The sequence below is a fragment of the Heterocephalus glaber genome, unplaced genomic scaffold (assembly GCF_053883595.1).
Source record: "Heterocephalus glaber isolate CG9 unplaced genomic scaffold, H.glaber_assembly_v1.0 deba00001569, whole genome shotgun sequence".
Taxonomy (NCBI): domain Eukaryota; kingdom Metazoa; phylum Chordata; class Mammalia; order Rodentia; family Bathyergidae; genus Heterocephalus; species Heterocephalus glaber.
Genome location: NW_028258354.1, coordinates 7,499,798 through 7,525,799, shown reverse-complemented (window position 1 = coordinate 7,525,799; position 26,002 = coordinate 7,499,798). Strand labels below are relative to the sequence as shown.

Genomic DNA, 26,002 nt, shown 5'->3' with positions numbered 1-26,002 from the left:
CTGGGATTTGAAGCCAGGCAGTCAGCCTACAGAGCTGAGGCTGTTTTTCATTATGCCTCTCACCATAATATATGTCTACCACCAATAGTGTAGATAGCAGAAATTGAACAAGAAGAAAAGAATTTTAGATTTTATGAAATAATGAATTTTTTATTCATTGTTTATTGGTACATTTTAGGTATACAATATGATAAAATTCATTATTGGAATTTGTAACTTTTTTTTCCCCAAGTCTTATGTACATTTCTTTTTTTTTTCCCCATTAAGATTATCAGTACATTTTAGGTATAAAATACAGTTACATGCATCATTGGGATTTTGTACGATTACATGAGTATCTTGGTGCTTATTTTTTCCCCTTCGCCTGCCCTCCCTTCACCCCCTCCACCCTTCCCTATTTGCAAAGACCTTGTTTCCATTTTTTTTTCCTTTTCTCATATTTTTTCTTTTCTCTTCTTTCATTTCCCTTACCCCTCCTACTTCCTCTGGTCCTTTAGACCTTTAGTTCCTATTACACAATATCAATTATACATTTTTAAAATTAGAATATCAAGATCTAGGAGACATTACTACAGATTTCACAGAATTTAAAAGGATATAGAAAGCATATTACAAAAAAATCTGTTTTGAAATACATTTGACAACTTGTAAGAAGTACCTTGGAAAACAAATTAATGAAACTAACTCTGGAGGAAATATAAAATTTGAATGGCACCTATTAAAGAAAGTATATTCCTAGCTTGAAAACCTACCTATATGACAACAACAGGCTTGTATACATTTTAACTGATAAGTTATATCAAACATTTAAAGCAGAAAAAAAAGGAACACTTCTCCCCTCATTTTAGGAAATCAACATTGTGCTAATCCTAAAACTGGATAAAGATAATAGAAGAAAAATTTATGAACATAGATAGAAATTTGTTTAACAAAACAAACTATTAGAAGTCAGATCTGGCAGGATGCAGAAAGTGGTTTTGTTATAGGGATGGCAGTGTTGGTTCAGCATTGGAAGATCCACCCCCAAAAGTCATCATTTTAACAGAGGAAAGGAAAAAGCCATATGATCCTGTCACTAGTTGGAGAAAAAGTATTGGAGTAAATTCTACAGCTGTTCATGGTAAAAGCTATCAGGAGACTAGAAGTAGAACAGAACCTTCTCAACAGATTAAAGACATGCATGTATTCCATACTTCCAGCAAAAACACCTTATATGAATGGAGAAGATACAATGCTTTCTCCCTAAGGTGGGGAACAAGGGAAGATATGCCTACTCTTCATCTGCCCATTAAACTTTGAAACATAGGCCCAAACTAAAATAGTCTGGCAATAAAATGACACAATTAGGATAGGATTGGCAAGGTAGAAGCAAAATCTTTATATGTAGATGAAATGATCATCTACAGAGAAAATACTAAGAAATCTCTAGGAGCCCCTAGAACTTGTATTTGAATTTAGCAGGATTAGAAAACACAAGGTATATATAAACATTCAGGTCTATGTATACTTGCTATAAATGAAGAATTGGATATTGAAATTTAAAAGTGATTTAGGAGTACAAAGGACCTAGAAAAGTAAAGAGAAAAAGAAAAAGAAAAAAAGGTTGGAAGACATTTAGTACCTAATTTTAAGACTTCCTCTAAAGCTACAGTAATCAAGACAGTGTTGGTGTAAGGAAAGATATAGATCATTGGAATAAAACAGAGAATCTAGAAATAGAACCACACATATATGGTTCACTGAGTTTTGAAAGATTATTTAATATTAATATTTTATAGAATATAAACTCAATTCAAGAGCTGAGGAAAAGATAGTGTTTTCAGCAAATGGCACTAGAACACCTGGTATCCATATATAAAAAATTAACATCAACCCTTTATTTCCATACATAAAAATAACTTGAAGGGATCTATGAACCTAAATATGAAAGCCTAAAAGTATAAAACTTTAAGAAGAAATTATAAGGGAAAATGTTTATGTATTTAGGGCAGGCAAGAACTACCTAGGATACAAAAAACATGATGTATAAAAGAAAAAAATTGATAAATGAGATTCCATCAAAATAGAACTTTAAATGACATCATTAAAATAAAAAGTAGTAATTAAACAGACCATATTTCCAATGCATATAACCTATGACCAGAATATATAAAGAACTCTTGCAGTTCATTAATAGACAATCCAATTAAAAAGTAGACACAAGAAGATGATAAATAGCCAGTACAGCACGAAGAAAGGTGTGTAACACTAGAATCAGAAAAATACTAATCAGTACAATAATAAGATTGAATTATACACTCACTGGGAGATGAAGTTAAAAGTTTTAAAAGACTTGTCATGACTTTTTCTTTTTGTTGGATTCTCCTCCTTTGCATTTAATTTCTTGTTGTGCCCAATGGATTCATTCTGCTGGGCTTCCTGGGGTTGTGATCCTCATTGTCTTTTCCTCAGATATTGTCTAAAATTTTTTGGAGGCCTGGTTGGTATTCATGAAGTTCCTAAGGTACTCTTTGTCATGAGAATATCTTATTTATCCATCAGTTTTGAAAGATAGTTTTGCAGGGTTCATCAATCTGGGCTGGAGGCTGTTTTCCTTTAGGGCTTGCAATACATCTCTCCAAGCTCTTCTTGCCTTGAGGGCTTGCGTTGGGAAGTCTGCTGTGATTCTAATGGGCTTTCCTTTGTATGTTATTTCTTTCTTTTCTCTCACTGCTTGTAAAATTTTGTTCTTCTGTTGGGTTTCTGGAATCCTAACTATTATATGCCTATGGGTAGATTTTTTTGATCAAGGCTAGTTGGAGTCCTATATGCCTCACTTATCTGTATGTCAAGTTCTTTCCCCCTGCTTGGGAAGTTTTCTGCCATTACTTCTGTGAACAGTTTTTTTAATGTCGTCTGCACTCTCTTCTCTTTCTTCATTGACTCCAATCAGTCTTACGTTATTCTTCTTTGTATCATCCAGAAGCTGCTGGATTGCTTTCTCATGGTCCCTTAAATTTTAAAGCAATTTTTCTCTCCTGTTCACTAACTGCAATGTTATCTTCTATATCTGAAATTCTGTCCTCACATTGGTTCAATCTACTGCGTAGACTTTCAGTGAAGTTTTTAAACTCCTGGAAATCTGTTTGCATCTGTTTTATGGATTCCATTTGTTTCCTATGTTGAGATTCCATCATGTTCCTCAGTTCCTCTATTTTTTTATCTGTGTCCTCTCTAGATTTATTAATCATGTCTTGCACTATGGGCACAATCTTTGCTGTTATCTGAGAAATTTATTTCTGATTTCCTTTTTTCCAGATCCTCTTTTGTTGCCAGTTCAGGGAGTCCAGGTGGTTGAGTATCAGATTGTTCCATCTTGTTTCCCTTTGGGGTTGCTGTAGGTGATCTGGAAGTCTGCTTTTGAGGCTTGTTTACATGTCTTCTCATTTCTACTGGAGGGAGGGTGCTGCTGGCACCTGTGCAGCTTACCTCCTGTGCCCTAGGAGCATGGAATGGCTGTGGGGGAGCCTCCTCCTGGGCACTGGGATTGGCTCACCTTCTGTGACCTAGGAGAGGTGGAATGGAGGTGGGGGATCCTCCTCCTGGGTGTTGGGATTCTGGAATTTGTACTTTTACATGATACATCTTGGTTCTTATTTTTTCCCAATTCCCCTGCCCTCCCTTCAACCCCTCTGCCCCTCCCTATTTACAAAGACTTTTTTTCTGTTTTTTCCTTTTCTCATATTTATTTCTTTCCCTTCTTTCCTTTCCCCTACTCCTCTAACTCCCCCTTCCCCTTTGCACCTTTTCTTCCTATTTTACACTATCTGTTATACATTTTGATCCTTATTTACACTTTCAGTTTCTCACACCAGAGAAATTATCCAATATTTACACATGTGTGTCCTATTTATTTCACTTAAGGGTATGGCCTTAGTGTGCATCCATTTAGCTATAAATGTCTCTAGTTTATTATTCTTTATGGCTGAGCTGCATACAAGAAACACACTTAATTTAAAAAGAAATTCATGGACTAAAAGTTAAAGGGTAGAGAACAATACTCCATTCAACAGGAACCTGAATAAAAGTAGGAGTAGCTATCCTCTTTGCAGATCAAGTGGATTTCAAACCAACACTGATTAAGAGAGACAAAGAAGGACACTACATCCTTGTAAAGGGAAGAATCCAAGAGGAAGAGATGACAATCATTAATATTGATGCACCAAACACTATTGCGCCCAACTATATAAAACAAATACTAACAGACATGAAAAATCAAATAATCCCTAGTACAAAAGTAGTGGGGGACCTCAATACCCCACTGTCACAAATGGATAGATCACTAGACAAAAAATAAGCAATAAAATAGAGCTCAAACGCTTGAACAAATAAACTTAACAGATGTTTACAGAGTGTTTCACCCCACAAAATCAGAATACACATTCTTTTCATCTGCACATGGGTCATTCTTCAAAATAGACTGCACACTCACTCATAGAACAGATTTAGGTAAATGCAAAGGAATTGAAATTATCCCCTGTATAGTATCAGACCATAATGCGATGAAATTGGAGGACAACAGCAAAAGAAACCACAAGAATTTCATAAACGCATGAAAATTGAACAACACACTTCTGAATAACCAATGTATCACAGAGGAAATTAAAGAAGAAGTCAGACAGTTCCTTCAATTAAATGACAATGACAGTACAAAGTATCGGAATCAATGGGACACAAGGAAAGCAGTCTTAAGAGGGAAATTCATAGCAATGAATACTCGTATTAGGAAAACAGACCAAGCCCAATTAAATAATCTGATGCTGAACCTGAAGCTTCTAGAAAAAGAAGAGCAAGAAAAATACAAAGCTCATACAAGAGAGGAAATTATAAAGATCAGAGCAGATATCACTGCAATGGAGAGTAAGAGAATAATACAAAAAATCAATCAAGCCAAAAGAGTTGGTTCTTCCAAAGGACAAACAAATTTGACAAACCCTTAGCCAACCTTATCAGATAAAGGAAAGGAAAGGGCCATTTCCATGCAATTAGGAATGAAAAGGATGAAAATACAACAGACTTAGCAGAAATCCAGAGGATCGTCAATATCTACTTTGAGAACCTATATGCCAATAGGATGGAAAACACAGAAGAAATGGACAGATTCCTAGATAAGTACAAATTGCCAAAGTTGAATGAAGACCTAAAATTTCTAAACAACCCAATATCAATCAATGAAATTGAAAATGTAATTAAAAACTTACCAACTAAAAAAAGCCTGGGTCTTGATGTCTACAATGTTGAATTCTACAAGACATTTAGAGAAGAACTGTTGCCACTACTGTTTAAACTCTTCAATGAAATAGAAAGGGAAGCAATACTGCCAAATTCATTCCTGGAAACAAGCATCACCTTGATCCTCAAAGCAGAGAAAGACCCAACCGAAAAAGAGAACTATAGACCAATCTCACTAATGAACATAGATGCAAAAATCCTTAATAAGATACTGGCATCTGGTTATTAAAAATCCTTAAGAAGATACTGCCAAATAGAATGCAGAAGATCATCAAGAAGATCATACACCCTGACCAAGTTGGATTCATCCCAGGGATGCAGGGATGGTTCAACATACACAAATCAGTAAATGTAATACACTATATCAATAGAGCCAAGGACAAAATCCATATGATCATCTCAATAGATGCAGAAAAAGCATTTGACGAATTTCAACATGCATTTGTGTTAAGAACCCTACAAAAAATTGGAATAGGCCGTCTCTACCTCAATCTGATGAAAGCCATCTATGAAAAACCAACAGCCAACATCAAACTAAATAGTCAAAACTGAAATCTTTCATGCTAAAATCAGGAACAAGACAAGGATGTCTACTATGACTACTTCTGTTCAATATAGTTTTGGAAATATTAGCCACAGCAATTAGACAAGAGAAAGAAATGAAAGGAATAAAGATAGGAAACAAAGAAATCAAATTGTCATTATTTGCAGATGACATGATACTCTATATAGAAGATGCCAAAAACTCCACCAAAAGTCTTCTAGACTTAATAATGAAATTCAGTAAAGTAGTTGGATACAAGGTCAAGACACAAAAATCAATAGCTTTCCTTTGCACGAACAACATACTCTCTGAGAGAGAAATAGAGCAAACAATTCCTTTCACAATAGCATCCAAGAAACTGAAATACCTAGGAATTAAGCTAACAAAAGAAATCAAAGACCTTGTCTCTGAAAAGTATAGTGCTCTGAAAAGAGAGAATGAATACGATATCAGAAAATGGAAAGACATCCCTTGCTCCTGGGTGGGAAGAATGAACATAGTGAAAATGGCCATACTTCCAAAACTGCTATATAGATTCAATGCACTGCCAAATGAAATCCTAGCAGCATACTTCATGCACCTTGAGAAAATAATCCAAAAATTCATTTGGAACAAGAAGAGACCTAGAATAGCAAAAGCAATCCTAGGCAACAGAGACATGGCAGGGGGTATCACAATCCCCAACCTGCAACTATACTACAAAGCTACTGTGATAAAAACAGCATGGTACTGGCAAAGAAACAGACCTGAGGACCAGTGGAATGGATTAGAAGAAGCAGAAACAACTCCAGACACATTCAGCTACCTCATTTTCAACAAAGGAGCCAAACACCCTCACTGGAGGAAAGATAACCTCTTTAATAAATGGTGCTGGAAAAGCTGGGTTTCAACTTGCAAAAGATTAAAAGTAGACCTATATCTCTCACCATGCACTAAGCTAAAATAAAAATGGATTAAATGTCTAAATATTAAAAGAGAAATGCTGAACTGGTTGGATCAGAGATTAGGTGGAACTTTTGAAGACATCGGTATAGAAAAAGATATTATGAACAAAACCTCAGTTGCCCATGAAGTAGCACAAACAATCAACATGTGAAATCTCTTCTTGTTAAAAAGCTTCTGAACAGCAAGATAAACCACCAACAGTATGAAGAGACAACCCACAATGTTGCAAAAATTTTTCACCTCTGTTCCTCAGACAAAGCTCTACTATCGTGAATCTATAAAGAACTTTAAAAAAATCAGACCTCCCAAATAGAAACACCCAATCCAAATATGGGCATCTGAAATGAACAGACATTTCTCAGACAAAGAAGTAGAAATAGCAAATAAATACATGAAAAAATGTTCAACATCACTGGTCATTTGAGAGATGAAAATGAAAACAACACTGAGATTCCACCTCACCCCAGAAAGAATGGCTGCTATCATGAAATCAACCAATAACAAATGCTGGCGGGGCTGTGAGGAAAGAGGAACACTGCTCCACTGCTGGTGGGAGTGTAGACTGGAGCAACCACTGTGGAAATCAGTACCTCAAAGTACCAGGACTAGAAGTCCCATTTCACTCAGCTATTCACTTGCTGGGTATCTTCCCCAAAGAATTAAAAGAATCATACCACAGTGATTTATGTGCACTCATGTTCATAGCAGCACAGTTTGTGATAGCTAAAACTTGGAAGCAGCCCAATTGCCCATCAACTGGAGACTGGATAAAGAAAATGTGGTTTGAAAATAAAACATAGTACTACCATAAAAAATGAGAAATTTGAGACATTTATAGCTAAATGGATGCATATTGTCATGATACTCTAAAGTGAAAAAGTAGGACACACATGTAAATACCGAATAATTTCTCTAGTGTGAGAAACTGAAAGTGTAAGTAAGGACAAAAAGTTACAATAGATAATGTGAAATAGGAATTAAAGGGACATAGGGGAAGGGGAAGGGGGATGGGTAGGGGAAAGGAAAGGAGGGAATGGAATTAATATGAGAAAATGAAAAAATGGAAATAAAGTGTTTGTAAATGGGGAGGGATGGAGGAGTTCAAGGGAGGGCAGGGAAATGTTGAAAAAATAAGAGCCAAGAGATATTATGTAAAGGTGCAAATTTCCAAAGATGAATGTCATTATATTATGTACCTAAAATGTACCAATAAAATTAATTTTAAAAAAGGAATAAATCATACTGTTTCTGTAGTGATTTTTGAAGAATTTTGCAAAAATATATTTTATGCTTGGGGAAAGGTTGGCCCTTGAATTTCTTTCTAGCTTTCTAATGTTCATTAACTTGAAGATAGAGGATATTTCATGATGTTCAAAATATATAGTGGAAACTATGTAAAATAACTGACTTCACTAAATTTCAAATTTAAATTATATATAGCATATACCTGGTTTTATATTCCCAACCTAAATTGGTGAATAATATAAGACATTATATTAGCATAAGTTTCCCGGAAAGTTTAATCAGGCCCTTATAATAGATTTATTGGAGTAATATACATGGATATTTTGGTCTTAAAATATTAGTGCTTTTGGTTTAATGTTAGAAGATTAGCTTGTAGATGCAGATGGCTCCTTGCTAGGATACCTTCTGCTTGTGACTGGAGAAGCGATTCTTATTATTTGTGCATTTGCATGTGTTCAGTAGTCCATTAACTTCATGTGCCAAAATTACTGGTGTACACACAAACAAATAAGATTTACATAGAAAAGACCAGCTGTGTACAATACTGCCCTTGGAAAGGCAAATTTACTATGATAGTGGTTATAGCATATGAAGCTCAAAACATAACCATAACAATCACAGGACCGTTTCTCTACCTCATGCAGTATTTTATATGTATTGCCCTCAGAACAAGAAGATGTGTGCATTCATGGTGGCAACTGCTATTTCCCATCCTGTAAAATTTATTGTATTACAACCTTCTGCTTTTAAGTTACTGAAAATTTGATAAATATCCTCCTTAGTAGGTAAAACTTTTACTGTTTTCCCTCTTCTAAAATAATATGGATCACGTAAGAGTAGATTTAAGTTTTTAAAATACAGTAAAAGATAGTGTAATAAAAACTAGCTTTTAAAATTTGCTGGATTGTATAAATATTGCTTAAGCAATTCTTGCATACTAGGACATTCCGGTTTATAGTCATCACAGGGTAAGGCGTCATTTAATTTGTTTTCCCACCACCAGCATGCTAGGATTTAAATTAAGCTTGCTTAGACATTATTTAACAAGCATGTAAGTCATTAAAGTGTTGATATTTTTGGTTTAGTGTTATGTAATAATTCCATTTTGAAATATTATCTGCTCTTGCATATTAGATGATTTGAATTGATGATAATATACATGTATACATATTCATTTCCATATTTCTTAAAATGTTAAAATATATTTTATGTATGTTAAAATCTATCTCTCAGATATTTTTGGAGTTCCACTTCACTCAGTGCTAACCTGGAAGTTGTAAGTGACAGTACTGACACAGGTTCATACACGTTCATGTTTATTTTGTGTTGAAAGGAGGTAGTTAGTTAGCTTTTCTTTGAGTTCCTTCAGTGAAGTCCTCTAACAATCGAATATGTTATTTGATCCTTTCATTCTACATTTAGTGGGTGTCTTAAGATTTATGCATTAAAAACACCCAAAATCAAAACTTTTATTTCATAGTGCAGTCTTGAGATCTTTTTTTTTTTTGGTACCAGGGATCGAACTCAGGACCTTGCGCTTGTGAGGCAGGCACAGCGCCACTGAGCTAAATCCCCAGCCCCATAGTCCAGTCTTGCAAAAGCTAAATGTTTTCATAAACATTGTAATACTTGATCCTCATAGAAACCTTGAATTTAACAAGACCGTATCATTTTACATATGGGAAAACTGAGCATGGCAGAAATCACAGATAACATGCAGTATGGTTAACATTGCTGCGGCACTGGCCTAAATCCAGAGCTCTGCCAGATGACCCATAATATGTCCTCTGATCAAAATCAGATAGTTAAAGAATCAAGTCTGAAAAAGATCGTACACTTTCCTTTGACATTATAAATGATTTATGCTCTATACTTCATCTCATAAAATGTGGTAGGATATTTTTAGGATTAATAATCTAGGAATACTGTGTACAGTTTGAATGTGAGAAAAAGTAACATTAATTATTCTTCAGTTCATTCTTATTAGACAATTACTTCCTTTAGTTATGTTAAAATTTAATTTTCTTAGTAATTGTTTTAGCCAACAGAAACAGCATCACAGACGTGTATATTTATGATATTCCTGTATTCCTGAGCATAGTGTTTATGTACTTATCTGTGTTTATATGTTCATAGAAATGAGTGCATGTGAGTGTGGCTGTGTGTTTGTGTGCATGTGTGTATGTGTGTAAATCTACAGAGATGGGAAAATTTGTTGGGTTACATAAGCCTGTAATATACTGTAAATTTGGCTGTTTATTTACAAAATTATATAAAACAAATATATAAATGGTCAGGCTCAGATTTATATAAAACAACAAGATCGAGTATTTAGCTTGAAGTGAAAATGCAGCGATGCACTTAGCATACTCATGAGTAGATTTCAGCATGTAATTCAAGAGGCCGGGCCACCCGCCTTCATGCAGTCACCTCACCAAGTTCTCCAGCTCAATTCCACCGTGTTCTTCCAGTTTCCCACACTGAAACTGGATCCAGGCTAAACCATTTGCTCTTTCTCAATCTCCTCCCCTGCCTTTTCCTGTTATTTCAGCACTAGCTTTGAAACACAGCCCCCATACTACGTTTCATATTTTTTTTCCTACAAAGAAGAGAAATTTCAGAAAAAGTAGGGGAATATTAGCCAGTGGAAATCAGATTGTGTTACATCAAGTTTTTGAAGAAAGTTTATCAAAAAATAATGTTTCTATATTTCTTATAATCATCAACTATTGCCATCAGCAATTTGTGACATGATTTCTGTAGAAATGGTAGTATTACTTTCTTACCTTCTTACACGGATCCTCAGTCGGGAGCTTTTTGCAGAACTTGTGTACAATGACCACCAAATGGAATTCTCCTGACCCAAGACTCTTTAAAGGTCAGCAGGCCCTTCATGTATTTGTAAGTTTCAGTCCTCAATTCAATTTCTTTCATGGTTCCTCTGTGCATGGGAGTAAGACACTTGAAAAACACAGGCCAAGGCTTCTTCTTTGGGAAGCTAATGGACCAGAGGCAGAAACAAGATGGCTACCTCCATGCATGGAAAACATTTTTGGATTTTATATCTTCCATTTGAATATAATGTGAGACAGCTAGGGCAAGGTAGAATTTTTTTATGCATTTATTTTTTGAGGTAGGGTCTCATCGTTTAGTTCAGACCAGACTTCAACTCAGTGTGTAGCCCAGGCTACCCTCGAACTCACAGCAATCCTTCTGCCTCAACCTCCTGAGTGCTGAGATTACAGGCGTGCACCACCATGCCAGGCAACAAGGCAAAATTTAGAGCTAGCTTATTATGTAGTTTAATTTCCCCTTTTCAAAGTTGATGAGAAAATAAATACAAGCAAACAGACAATAGTCTTTTGTAAATATTTTATAAAGGACAAATGAATGGTACTTAATGGAATAAACCCAAAGTGTCCATAATAATTTTGAAAATTTACTTTTTGCTAGAAAATAACTGTTGGGCAATTTTCTTCAAATACACTGTTTTTAAAATACAATTAGAAATTCATTGACACAGCAGGTATTTCTCTCTCCCTTACTTTCTCCATCCTATGTGTGTTTTTCTCTGTATCAGTCTAGTTATGCTATGGAGATAATGTGTGTTAAGATACTCTATTATTCTTTTTTTCCAAAATACAAATATTCTTCGGACTGTAGAATGAAAAGCTTCTATGAACCTCCTTAATACCAAAGAATCATTAGCAATAATACTTTAATCAATTTTATGAGTATTTCTGGTCACCTCTAAAATTGATGAATTATTGTACTATTCTCCTTTCTTTTTATTCCATTTCTTTTTTGTCTTTACAAAGAGTTAATTTTCTAATGTACAATTAAGAGAAAAAAGATGCTCAATTTTTAAATTATTTTATGAATGAATATTATAGAGCTAATACCAAAGTTTTTCTTGAGAATAAAGTCTGATTATATTTCAATGAACAAAGGTAATTCTTCACTAAGTCCCAGTATAATGTGTTTGTGATCTTTGGGTTATTTCCACCAAGCCTATGCACTGTACAAGGGTTCCAGAATCACCTTCTGGGCTGGAGTATCATTGCCAATTGAGATCATTCTGGTCACAGCTGGAGTTATTTGAAAAATTGTGTAAATGTCTCTAAAAATATTGTGAAATTACAAAAAAAAAAAACCACACCTGGTATATTTTTATTTGTTGGAAACACTTGAATATGTTAGTCCTTTAAAATGCAGCAATAGATTTGCTATTAACAAGTACCAGTTATCTCTTGTTAATTGTGTTTAAAGAATTATAGATATATTATGAAGCATTGACTATATGTTCTTTTTTTGCAGGTAACCCATTAACCAAGGATAAATCAAGTGATCCTCTGGGCTGATTACATTGAACATATGCATAGAAACTTAACTTCTGAGATGATCTTGAAGAAGATTTTTATACTGCTCAGAAGAAGTGCTCCAGAGCCCATTTCCAAGAGATTCTATGGCTCCTTACCAGCCTCTTCTTGAGATCAAGACTTTTAAACAGTGAGACATGAACTTCTATATCATAAAGACGTCATCAGATTGGAACTGTGCTCAAGTTGTAAAGTTGCTAAGGAAATCTGAAGTCACTGTCTGCAGAGCTGGCAGAGAGTTGATGTTTTCAGGGTGACGTCAGAGACAGTCACCTTTTGGGTTCCTGGCTCCAAGCTCTAACTGCTCTTCTGGTTTCTGAAAGCTGTTTCCAAGTGCACTGTCCTTCTGTCATGGATGTGTTCCTGGGTTCTTGGTTCATTGGCTAGTGAGACTATTCAAGGCTTTGACGACATTTCCTTTGCAAACTTCTCTGGCATGGCATAGACAGACAATTTTGTTTGTATCCTAATCTTGGAGCTCTGAAAGCCTACTGTTTTGACACCTTAAAGTTGATTTTATTAAAGGAATGGAAATATATATCCATTGATAATAATTATTGTTGGCAAGTAATAGTAATCTGAATACATCAATCATATAAGAATGTATAAACAAGCTGACATGTTTCCCTGAGGCTAACATGCTACTGCAGCTCTCTGTCAGTTAGATAGGTACTAGTTAGAACTGGATTACCATTTTCATTATATAATAATTTGCACCTCTAAAACACTCCCTTTCACTTTGTTTTTTGTAAAGTGAGCTTATTTTTAAATATTTTTTATGTGTATTAACATTCCCCCTTCACAGAAATCAGCAGTGAGGAGCAGTCAAGTTATTAGATAGTTTTCAGTTTAAAATTGCCAGGGATGCATGTGAGTTTCTGATTTCTTAGCTTGAATGTTAGTCACTTAGATTTATTCTGGTATTTTTTTAAACTATCTTCTCTTTCTTTTTAATTTTAAAAGACTTATCTCTTGCTTGATCCTGATGACTGTTTGAATGCTTATATATTTGTTGAGTCTGTTAATAGAATAAATTGTTCACTTTTCTTGGTCACAAATTTATAAATATTTGCTTACAGTTGTTCCATTCAAACAATTTCTTAGGCCAGTATTTTGTCCACATTTTCATAGCTTTAATATTTGTGGCTTTTGGTTCTACAGGAACGTCTTATAAGTATTTAAAAGCCTTAAACATTTATGTACTTTTTTCTAAGTTCTCACAGAATGTATAATTTTATACTACATTTATTTTGGTTCATTTGTGATGTGGGGGGAAAGAAGAATGGAAACCACATCCCCTTCTGTAATAATAATTGTGTAAATTTATGAGTTGTAGGAATGTGAAGGGAGGGATTCTATATTTTACTGACTTTAGAGTAATCAGAAGACTTTTCAGAAATTATCCTATGGCAATTTCATTTTGCTGGAGAAGGTGTGAACATATCTTATATCTTTAGAACTCACTGACACAGCCAGTTAGGCATAGGTTGGTTTCTGTGGTGGAGGCTCACATGTCCTAAAGACCTTTGGACTGTTTGTAATGATATTCAAAGACCAATAATTACCCAGACTCTACAAGAAAGAACATATGAAAGTGTAGAATTTGTTGAAAATTAATTTGTTAAGTGTACTTTTGACAGTGAACTAAGATCCCACAAGTATGTGGGATAAAATTACTTTCTGCCTCCATTTTAATTATGTATAAAACTAATTAGATGGGTTTGAGTGGATTTTGCAATGGTTCAAGACTGTGTAATCATAAAGAAAGGAGTAACCGTTGTGCTGGAGTTTCTGCATCAATTAGAATCTCATTCATTTCTTTGGAACAAAGTGGGAAACTATATTATTTTGAAAATTGTAAATTTGTCCTACATTTGTTTGAAATTATAGATCATGCTTCTCATTTTTTAAACTTTGTCCTTTAAAACAACACTGGAAATTCTGTATTATATACAAGTGTAATACATGCATATCAATAGAAAAAAATAAATGGAATTTCAAATACACTAACTAGATTATCCCCAGTAGATTAATGTTGTGACTACTCAGAAAAGGTAAATAAAGTTGGGATATAAAATGAACTCTTTAATACGTACAATTTGGAAAATCTGCTTTCTTCTTTTTGGAAGGAGGAATCTTCTTATTCACTCTTCGTTGGTTCATATGTGCAGTACATGATGATTCCACTCATCGTTGGGAGTCGGTGCCTGTATACAACACATCTTCATTAATCTTTTGTGTCCCTCTCTCATCCCCTCCCTTCCCCATCTTTCTGTCTGAGAAACCATTTTCTTATATTTTGTTTTTGGAGCACTTCAGTCACTATGAAGGCAAACCTCTGAATTCATAGAGAAATTTACATAAATTCTTTAGTCCTCTTTTAATACAGATCAATGGCAATTATACTATTTACATAAGGTTCCATATTTGATTTGTTTTGCTAAAAAACAATAAAAAGATAGATTTACATTTGTGTTTCTTGCCCACATCCTGCCTATGAATACAACTGACATTAAGTTTGCAAGTGCAAAATTCATTTTATTATGACAGTTATTAAAGGATGCAGTTTATTTTTCGACATACATTATAATTGAAATATGCATCAAAATCTAAACTATGGATATGATTTTGTGTCTAAATTATTTGAAAATGTTTTGTATTTTGAAAGTATTTAAGATTCATAACAATCTTAAAAAAGTAATGTGGATGGTTTTAGTATGCACTCTTTTCTCTTTTTTCCCTAGTGATATCATCTTAGAAAACCAACATACATTGTTGAAAACAGAAAATTGACATTTGTACAATACTTTAAACTGAATACAGACCATATTCAGATTTCACTGATTTTCACATGAACTCTGTGCATGTGTGTGTGTGTGTGTGTGTGAAAGAGACAGAGAGAGAGAGAGAGAGAGAGAGAGAAGGACAATTTGGAACACAGATTACAGTAAAAAATATTGTGGGGGGTAGTACAATATTTGTCATAATTATTGTGAAAATCTCTGCTTTTGGAATAGCTATAGACTTAATTTATTTTTATACACCCTTGTTACCTTAACACAATGAAACTTCCAATTTTAACATGAGACAGTACCACATTTGATTTCAAATTTGGTATCAGTTTTAACAGTAGAAAGACATCTGAGAATCTGTACCCAGAGGTTAAACTGAAAAAGGAGTTCATTCCTGTTCTTTATTTTCCTCAGCAAATTCTGCCTTACTACACAGTGCTATACAATTGGATTGTGACTTTTGATAGAATACATCATCTAAAAGCACAGTAAGTCATTGAGTTATTGAGATTTGAACTTTAAAGTTGTGACCAGTTTCTATATTCATGGATGACACATCTATTTGCAAGAACACTATATGCAAAGAAATCAAGTAGTATTCAGCCCTTTCTCATTTTGACTCACTAATTTAAATTGGAAGAATTAGAATTGTTACCATACAAAAGGCTTGCATGCTTGGCACACAAAGAAACCAATTAGTTGAAAGTCAAACGGTAGAGTTAAGAACTTTATTAGGCCTAGTGTGATGGTGCATGTGAGTAATCTCAGATAATCAGGAGACTGATGCAGAAGGATCGCAAGTTTCAGTCCATTCTATGCAACACAGCCAGACCCTGTCTCAAAAAAAAAAAAAAAATTGGCTTGGGATGTAGCTCATGTAAAGGTCCTGGATGAAATCAATTTTCAGAACTGAAAAAAGAAAAAGAAAAAAAGTTATTATGATAAACTAGTTGATTGGAAAATGGTGATGATTCATCCCCTAATGGGCCCTCTGCTGGGAAACTGTTGTATGGGTGTTTTATATAGGACCCCTATGTAAGACTGGTGGGGCATGTGTAGGCTTGTGGCCAAATGATGTATATCTGATTTTAATTACCTAGTCACAAGTGTTTTCCAGTTCTTCAAATCTCCAGAACAAAGGTCATTATTTCCTTGGGCTCTTCTCTCACTAGTTTGCAGTTCCTAACATACTCCTCCATGGATAGACAAGAGACAGTAGTTATGCCAGCCCTTCTTGGTAATAGTTAAACCCTCTGTAATGAAGGAAAACATACTCCACCTGATTATTGTGAAAGATGGGTATCACTAGAAGTTAAATTGGGCCTCAGGCATGAGTTCTGGTGCCAGTCCCCCACTTCCCAATGTTACTAGATACTGCTTAGAGAAGTGAATCCTTGGGGGTGGGGGATTCTGCTTCTTTTACCCACATAGAAAATTTATGGTAGAACATTACTATATTTTATCAAGGTAAGGGGATTTTTTTCCTCACTTTCTTTCCTTTTTTCCTGTTTCATGTGTAGAATACTTTAGGAAGATATATTCACAGATTTCTTATAGATTTCTTCATCATTACTTTGACTTGTACTGTGTGAGACTGAAACTTATTGTAGATATTACAATAATCTGGCATTTAACTGACAATTGTTGAATTCCTGCTAGGCACAAACATATTTGGCTAGATTGAATTTGGGGGTTAGATGAAGTGTATTGTTAAAAATGACCTTTCAAATCAGTTCTACAGATATTTTTTTCAATCCCCTATATGTTCATGGCACTATGGCAACCAATGAAAAAGTGAGTACACAGATTTATAACTGTTTCATATTTGTCTTGATTTGTCACAGCTTTTTTCTTCAGTATATTGTAAGCTATTAAATGGTATGAACTATACCTTAAATATTTTCCTGGAAGGTCCTATCTGGTATGCAAAGCAATTAAACTTAATTCTAGAAGTTATGTGTGCAGAACAGTGTACGTCCAAAGCTGTGTTTTGTAAATTCCAACAAAAATCTCATTAAAAGTCTTAAAGTAATGATACTGTGGGCATGGAAAAATATTAAAGATGATTAAAATAATCTAGAAGAAAGGTCTTGAAGCCATGAACTTGGCTATAACAAGCAGGAAAATATGGAAGAGCAGATCTTAATCCCAGTTGCAACTTAATTTAAGGAGCCTAAAAATGTCTTTGCCTAACTTTACTTTCTGAGATTCTGTTAATTGGCCTGGATTAGAATGTGGGTATGGCATAGAATAAATAGCCAAGGGTGAATGAAATTAGGAATATACAAGTAAGGCCAAGGGAAGTATTCCTGGAGGCCTCTGGGCTTCCAGAGGGTATATTCAGGTCTTTAGAAGATGATATTTATTTGCTGTGTGGGTGTGGAATCTCCAAAGAGAGCAGAAAATATTTGAAACAAATAATAGAAAAGTAGACTTATGGTCTTTTTAAATACTGACAGCTCTGAAGGCAACAAAGACACAAGACAAAGCATTTAATTGGTGGAGAGGTATTACTTTCCACCAATGCATTACAGTCTGGACAAAGAAAGCAGGAAAACGAAGAGTTGGGATCATCTTTACATGAAGATAGGTAAGATTTTTAAAAAGTGGCTAGCATTTGTTGAGTACTTAGTCTGCTCCAGGAGTTCTATCTCAGAAACTTATAGCTCATATGAAATATGTATTTTTCTCGTTATCATTTTGTAAAAAGAACACTGGGGCACAGAAAGGTTAAGTAATTTCCCCAATGCCACATTATAGTAAGTGGCAGGGCCAGCATTTCAGTCTCTATAGTAGTAAATAAAGGGAATATAGTGAGGCTGTGAAGACTCAGACGGCAAGTAAAAAAAAGGGGGGTGGGGTGGATGTTATGAATCTAGGGATGAAGAAAGGGAATAGAAATAATTTTAAATTGGAGAACAGTTTTATCAAGGAGGGAGCTCCATTTATTTATTTATTTATTTATTTATTTATTTATTTATTAAACAAGCTCTGGAAAGTTTTATTAATGAAAAATTTTGCATGGTTTATTTTTCACTGGTCTGTTCTGGCATGCTTCTAATGATATCAGAATCACCTGGATCAATGATCGCCAGTGTGCATACTGTGTAGTATTTTCCACATGCTGTGCCCAGTTCGATATTATTGCCACTGTAGTGATGGACAGCAGTTTTGGCCAACATGGCATAGTACTCTATTTCAGATTTCCTCAAAGCTGGGCAGTTGTTGGCGAGGATGACCAATTTTGCCTTCCCCTGTCTGATCATCTTCAGTGTCTGCTTGTACCCCAGCACGTACTTTCCACTTTTCATAACAAGTTGGAGTCTAGAGTTGATGGATTCCAGAGATTTTTTCGTCTTCTCTGTGGCCACCATCTTCCTGCCTCAGGTGTGGGATGGGCCCCAACCAAAAGGAGCCACCAAGATGGCCGGGGAGCAAGAAAGGCAGGAGTTCCCATAATGCAAAGTGCCTTACACCCGTGCCTTACACCCGTGCCGTGAGCAGACGGGAAACGGAAGCTATTTATTTATTTTTTATAATTAATTTTATTGGTACATGTTAGGTATACAATGTAATGACATTCATCATTGGAGATTTGTACCTTTACATAATATTTCTTGATTCTTATTTTTCCCCATTCTCCTGCCCTCCCTTCAACCCCTCCACCCTTCTCTATTTACAAAGACTTTATTTTCATTTTCCTTTCATTTATTAACAGATTTGTTTGCACATCTACTCTCTGCTCCCTCTGTGTAAGATGCGATGAATAAAATATAGGTAATAAACTTTACCTTTTTTTCCAAATAATGTCTCTTTGGGGAGGGGCAATACTCTGAATTTTATCAATTTTGCTAAGGATCTTCAGAAAATCCCATGAATCACTTGAAGCTTCAGGACAGCACTAGAGAGAGAATTCGCTGAAAATAAGATGGGGCAATTGTGAAGAACAGTGAAGAAACTGATCCAAAGAGAAGCATTTGAGGAGGGTAGATATCAATTATCGTGACCCCCAGTAATGTATATTTCACAGAAGAGCTTTAATAAAGTTTGTGCTATGTCCAGGTTTTATGTTTGATCCTCAATTGAAAGTGATAATTTTGTCTTTGTGTATATTCATAATGCATTTATTGGAGTGTGCAATCAGTTTTGCACTGATGTTTAGCCACCACTTTAAAAGACAGTGGCATCAGTGAGCATCTATTATTGCTCCTAAGTCTTCCAGTGAGCTGGCATGTTAAGCTGGTCTTGGCTTGCTGCGGTCCTGTGTCTGCTGGTAACTGTGGCTCAGCACTGTTTGTTTGTACTTTCTCAGAGGTGTTGGATGTCTGACTATAAGCTAGTCTAGCAAGGTCTTAGCTGTAGCACCTGAAGTTGCTTACACATGGTTCCTTGACCTCCAGCAGACTGACTCGTTTCATTCTCATAGTGGAAGCAGGGTTCTGAAAGATGATATAACTGGTCCAGTCTCAGAATGGTATGTCCTCAGTTTGGCAACATTCTATTGACTAACTCAAGTTGCAAGATATTGTGGAATTGGAAAGACTCTTGAGGAAAGGTGCAGCAAAGTTACATACAGAAAAGATGTAGAATTGGGTCTAAAGGGACTTAGGGATTGGAAAAGGGGAGTTGGAAGAGAGGAGAGAGGAAGGGGAAGTAAAAATGATCAAGGTGCAAATATGCATATGTACCAATTCCCCCCAAATTAAGGTATTCATTATGCATCACTAACATGTACTAATAAGGGAGGGGTATTTAGACCATTTTAAAAAAATTACCCCGAGGGGCTTCATGTTAGTCTTAGTCCACTCAAAAACAAACTTTGCCATGTTTTGTTTTGTTTTGTTTTTACCCAAATGTAATGTTAGTACATATCAATTTAAAATTCTTCAGGCTCCCATTGTCTTTATATCAAACCTATGTACTGTGTCTCTGCATATTTCTTCATGCACTGTTCCCTTGTACTACTGGTCCTGCCACACTAAGTCCTTATATATAGTTCTGAGAATGTACTCTGCTCCTACAAATACATTCATGCTGAGGCTGGACTCTATTAACTCTTTCACAGTCTCCTAATTAGTATGTTTATTTAAAAAGTTAAGGGCATGAACACTGGGATGTGAACACAAGATTACTACTTATTGGTAAAATAGTTTTGAAATAGCCTTCCAGACTACCAAGAAGGACTTAATTCAGGTCAAAAGATAAGTAGTATTAAATATTTAATCATACACAACTGCACCCACACTGATATTTTACAGTTCAAATTGAAAACATTTTACACAGATTTAAAGTTGCAAGTGAATTGCTGTAATACATTTTCAAGTCCCTTTTTTTTCAGTTACATGAGTTGAGCGCTCTGGGAGGCTAAAATAGGAGGATCAAATTCCTTAGCCCATTCTAGGCAACTTAGTAACATATTGAGACCCTGTCTCAGCATAAACATAAGAAATAAAAAAGGGCTGACTGTAGGGCAGGGATGGGACTCAGTGTGAAAGACCTGGGTTCACTTCCCCAGTACAAAAAAAGAAAAGAAAATTGAAAAAGAATGGGACGGAAAGACACTTCCTAGCTTTACTTCCCAGTACCTGCCTCTGCCAAGTCTTCTTGCCCCCTTAAATAGGCTTAAGTGTTCTTTCTCCATGTTCCTATTGCATCCTCTGTAATCACTTATTTGTTTGCTATTTACCTAATTTTTGGAATCCCAGACTTGTCTTTTTCTGTCAGTAATCTCACTGAGTAAGAGGATTTGGGATTTAGCAGGCAGGCAAGACTGCTTCTTAAATGAATCACTGATTCAATATACAACACATAGGCTCACCTGGTAGTAACTGAGTTTTTGTCTCTTGTTGATTGCCTAATTTGTTCCTTACTTGGAAATGGTGAAAATCAGCTGTTTAGGAAGGATTTTGCCAAATGGAACATGATTATGATTTACAGAGAAAGTGTCATGTTACTCTTTTATCCCCCTGATGGTTAAATCTCTTATACTGTGCATCCGAATTGTCACAGCTAAACAAGCTGAAGGATTAAATGGCTTCTCATAATTTCCTTGCTGCTTAATGGCAGAAAGATATTACCTAGATACTACCTTACTTTGCTGGTGAGTTCTCATGGAAAACATTTCCCTTTCTACTTGAAGCATTAGAAAATACTCAAATTACAATTTAAATTTGTTTGTTCTGGAGTACACAATCTATTGCTCTGTCACCATTAGTCATTTCAGTGTTTTACTGAAAATATCCTCAGATTTGGTCACCTTTACTGTTCACTTTCAATGCTTTTTATTTTTATGTGGGTGTGTGTGTAAGAATTTCTTCTACCCTAACTCTTGCAGAATTGATGCCTGATAATGTTTAATGTTTAATTTCATTATGACAACTACAAATGTATATTGCCTGATATCCCTAAACACTAATAGACACTTAAGATTTTTGTTGGCTTCATTATTTCTGATAGCATTTCTAATGATACTATGTGAAACTCATTTGACCTTCCCCATTTCACCTCTGGCTAAACTTGAGACTTTCTTTCTTGCCTTCTGATTTCCATTTAGTTTTTAAAAGTTAAAATGGCCCGTTTTCTCTTTTAAAAGACTCATTATTGGAACCAATTTCAAAGAGAACTGCGTGACAGTTGAGAAAGAGAAGGTAGGGGATATTTCTTCTTGTCTCTTACAGGTTTACTGAGAAAGAATCCTGGAAAATGGATTACACATAATTGCTTCCAAGGAGCTTTTTAAAATCCAATTATCAGATTTCTAATTTGAGTGGAAAAATGGGGAAAAAATAAGCTCCAGTCTCACCAATGTGCAGTTTTGCAGAATATTGAGTCCATCTTGGGAGTCTAACTGTGGGAGGACTTTGTAATAGCACTGTCTTTCTGTAACAGGATTCCACAGACAGCATTATGATGAATCTCCTGTATGTGTTCATTTAATTTCAGGGGTTGCTGCACTAAACAATAAACCAAATTTGAGAGCCTGAAGCTGGATGTAACTTGTCACTTTCTTTCCCAGTCAGTTCAATCAAATGTCACTCTATTCAATTGAATATAGATGGGGTGAATTTCAAGTAAGAGGAAATTCAACCTGAGTGACAGATTTCCTCTGAAGTTACTTTTGTTTGATTTTATCTTTTTTTTCTTCCTTTTTACTTTCTTTTCTGTGAAACCATACAATGGAATGGAAATCAGAATGTCAATTCTACTACTGTTTGCTGCTTCTCACTTAGGCCTCTGGATCAGTAAAAGTGGTTGCTTCATAGTTATTTAAAGTGGTCATGCAGGATGGATGCTGAGCAAATCCATAGGTGCCATTTGCATAGACCATTATTTACATGGCCCTCATTTACATGGCTCTGCAGTGCCCATCTAGCACAACGATAAACAGAAGCTTGCTGAGTCTCCTCATTGTGAAAGAGGAATTTGCCTCCTGATTTGTTCCAAAGGAATATAAAGAACACGTTTAGCAGAAGTTTTTGATTTGTGACTTAGGCACTATTTTAGGCCACTGGGCTCTGAAATCCTAAATTGTGACTCAAGGGAGGCAAATTACTTAAAGTCTCTGGGTGTCAGTTTTCTCATCTGAGAAATATAAATAGTAATGGTATAAAACATATAAATAATTTAAAATCATTATTAAAAAATCTCTGCCACCCACTACTTTTGTGAAGAGTAAGCGAAGGGTTGGTTAGTTCTCTGCAAAATTAAAAGCGCTAGACAAATTTGTTCTAATATTATTGTCAATATTAGAATGTGCCAGAGAAGACACCTGGGCCTTGATGTTTGTGGTGAAATCTGTATAATATTTTCTAACAGTGAGAGATATGAAACCCTAACATTACAGGGTTAATTAGAATAAGGTCACATCACCCTGTGCTTCTTATAAGTTTTTAATATTGTAATAATTACAGAAACTTTGTGTCTTAAATATGCATAGAGTTGAGTAAGTATTACAATATATGTGTATGGCATTCTTATGCTATTCTAAGCATTGAATCACTTTGTATTTGATTTGCTCACTCCTAATTATAAATGAGACTTTTTTTTCAAAAGATCAGCTCTAAATTAGCAGTCTCAATTAAAGATAAAATTAAAACAACAACTTATTTTAACTAAGTATTTACTCCACAAACATTTATTTAGAGGTATTATCTGAGGGTTTAAGCCGTGGAGAGATTCTTATCTTTCTTAATCCTCACAGTTTCCTGATGGGGAAATTGAAGCAAGAGAGAGTAAGTAATTTGCACAGGTGGCAGAATTAGTAAGGGATGGAATAGGACTCAAATCCTGGACAGTTGGCTATGGACTTGCTCAAAAGCAGACTTGTTAACAATTATGGAGTTTCCCAACAAAACCTTTGTAAATAACGGGGGAGGGCAGGTTCGAGGGAGGGAGGGAATTGGGAGAAAAAGAGGAATCAAGATATATTATGTACAAGTACAAATTCCTTTTGATGAATGTGATCATTATGTATATTTAAATTGCACCAATAAAATTAATTTTAAAAAACAATTAATGGAGTTTCCTAAAGCTCTACATAGAAAAATGCTGTAAATCATTAGGATAATGAGCAAAAACACCTATAATCTCCTAGGTCAGTTCACTTGAGTTCTGTACGAATAAAGCCAAGGTTAAAGACCAGATTTTTCTTTCAGAGCTCTTTATGAAGCTCAATGCTGTTTCTTTATCCAATTAAAATCTTCTGGGTATAAAAAATGAAAAGAGGAGATGAACAGTATCCAAACGCTAAGTGAATTATCTGTGCTCCCTACTGAGAACCAGAAGTCATGTTTTTGAATAGTCACACAGCTATTACAGCACATGGGACACTATCACAATCCAAGAGTGTTTCTCATCCAGGTCAGTATTTCTAAACAAATGTCCTGTTGTTGGGAAGTAAAATCTCCATTAATAAAAACAAACTACCATATAGAGCAGGTATGTTCCCCTTGCAACACACATGCCTCACAGCCTTGGACATCTAGTGAAGTGGCCTCACAAGACTGAACTTTTAATATTACTGTATTCCTTTTAGCTATATTTTTCATGACTTCATTGTGCAGTGCTTGACTAAAGACTGCTAAGCAGCAATGGAAGTTGAGTAGTGGAGGATGCAGTGCTAACTCTGCCTTCTGTGTCTACCACACACAGTCAGTGCAACCAAAACCTGCAGTTAGCACATTATGTATGCTTGTGCAACTTGGCAAGCAAAAGGCAGTGGTTACTAATAATAGCATTTCAACCTACTACACTGTGAAGATGGGCATCTACTATTACTAAGGAGACATGTAAGTTTTCTTATTGAATTGTCAAACTTGGGCTTTTATTATTTTGTAAATTAATTTAATGAAATAAATAATTTAAAACTGTTTTGTTACTTACATAGATTAAAAATATTATATATTTAATGTGTGCTTCAAGATAATTCATCTCCATTCAATGTAGGCCAGGCTAGACAAAACATTGGATACCCCGATATAGAGGCAATGTCTTTTGTTACAATGTCTTTTGTTTAAACCCATGTAGCTTAGTCATGCTTTATTCTAGCTGTGTTAACATTATGGTCAAAAAAATCTATGTTATTCACAATTATTATATAACTCAAACAAGGCTACATTAACTCTTTGCGCCATAACCCAATTTTTACTATTCTTTCAATCTTTGAAAATCAGAGTTATATTTTATATCCCTGATCCTCTAGAGTCTTTGTATTACCCATGTTTCCTCAGTGATTATCATTTGCAGATTTTGTTCTATGAATTCTTTCATTAATAATTCTGAGACCCCATGTGAAGTAGAGATAGGAATCTATTAAAAGAATTTCTTCTCTTGTATATGCATGATGCCTTATTCCTATTAATTACTCCTTTGCAATAGTGAAGAGACACTTTGGGAAATAAAATAGGAATTAAAGAAATGATATTATATTTTAAGACATCCTACTATAATATCAGATTATTGATTTATATAATTTCACTTCACATTTGACACTGTAGTCCTGAAATGATACATAATTATTGTGAATATACAGGGGAAAATAATTCAGATATATCTCAGGTCTATGAAACGAGCAAATGAAAGAGCTAAATGTCAAATGTAAGCCTTCCAAAACTCCAAAGTACTTATACTTTTGAACTCTCTTTTAAACACATAACAGCATAATATAACAGCAATGAGCTATAGCATTTTGGTTAAGTTTTAAGGAAAATGAAAGGAAATATTTAGGTTTACTAGAATTTTCCACCTCTCAGTTCATGATGTCCAATTAATAGCTATATAAGCCTATACAAGTATAAAGTATACTATACAAGTATACTTGTAATTTGCATATAACTTGTTTTTTAAGTAATTGGAGCTCACAGGGCTTTATATAGTCACATCAATATTTTCTGGTAAACTGTTTTCCATTTTAATTATCTTGATCCAACTTTCAGTCTATCAGGATCCACTGACATCTTTGACTAAAGATTCCTGGATATAGTCTTTGATCCACACCCAAACAAATTTGAATCTTTTTAGAATAACTGGAACTAATATATTCATTCACTCTGGATTCCTTTGGAATGGAAAGAAATATGAGCACTTACTGGCATTTCAAAGGGTGGTTCACCTCAAATCATAGTTATTGAACTTACAACTTATAATGTTGAGTCCATGGAAATTTGATTGTATTTGGTCTATCCTTGAAGATAGACTGCCATTCATGACAAGCTGATACCTTCTATTTTACTGAATTTTATTCTTTTAGATTTAATGAGTCACTTAGAAGATTCTAACTTTAACTCTGCCATCATCTTATTGAAACCATTAATAAGTTCTTACAAAAG

The 26,002-nt window shown here is 34.9% G+C and overlaps 2 protein-coding genes across 3 annotated transcripts in view; one reads left to right on the top strand and one right to left on the bottom strand.

Annotated features, from left to right (window-relative positions):
- The window catches only part of Tafa2 (TAFA chemokine like family member 2), a 515,424-nt gene extending 500,959 nt beyond the window's left edge, over nucleotides 1-14,465 (top strand). For both annotated transcript variants that reach the window (XR_015443412.1, XM_087192361.1), the window contains one exon: nucleotides 12,323-14,465. Coding sequence is in view for 1 of the 2 variants with exons in the window: in XM_087192361.1 (XP_087048487.1) it covers nucleotides 12,323-12,334 (12 nt within the window). In the remaining variant the exon portion in view is untranslated. The remainder of the gene's footprint in view (nucleotides 1-12,322) is intronic.
- A 3,707-nt stretch (nucleotides 14,466-18,172) lies between these two features.
- Nucleotides 18,173-18,562, bottom strand: LOC101721779 (large ribosomal subunit protein eL30). Its single transcript, XM_004861142.4, has one exon. It carries the CDS (start codon nucleotides 18,548-18,550, stop codon nucleotides 18,203-18,205), a length of 348 nt encoding a protein of 115 aa, XP_004861199.2. The 5' UTR covers nucleotides 18,551-18,562; the 3' UTR covers nucleotides 18,173-18,202.
- Between the last annotated feature and the right edge of the window lie 7,440 nt (nucleotides 18,563-26,002).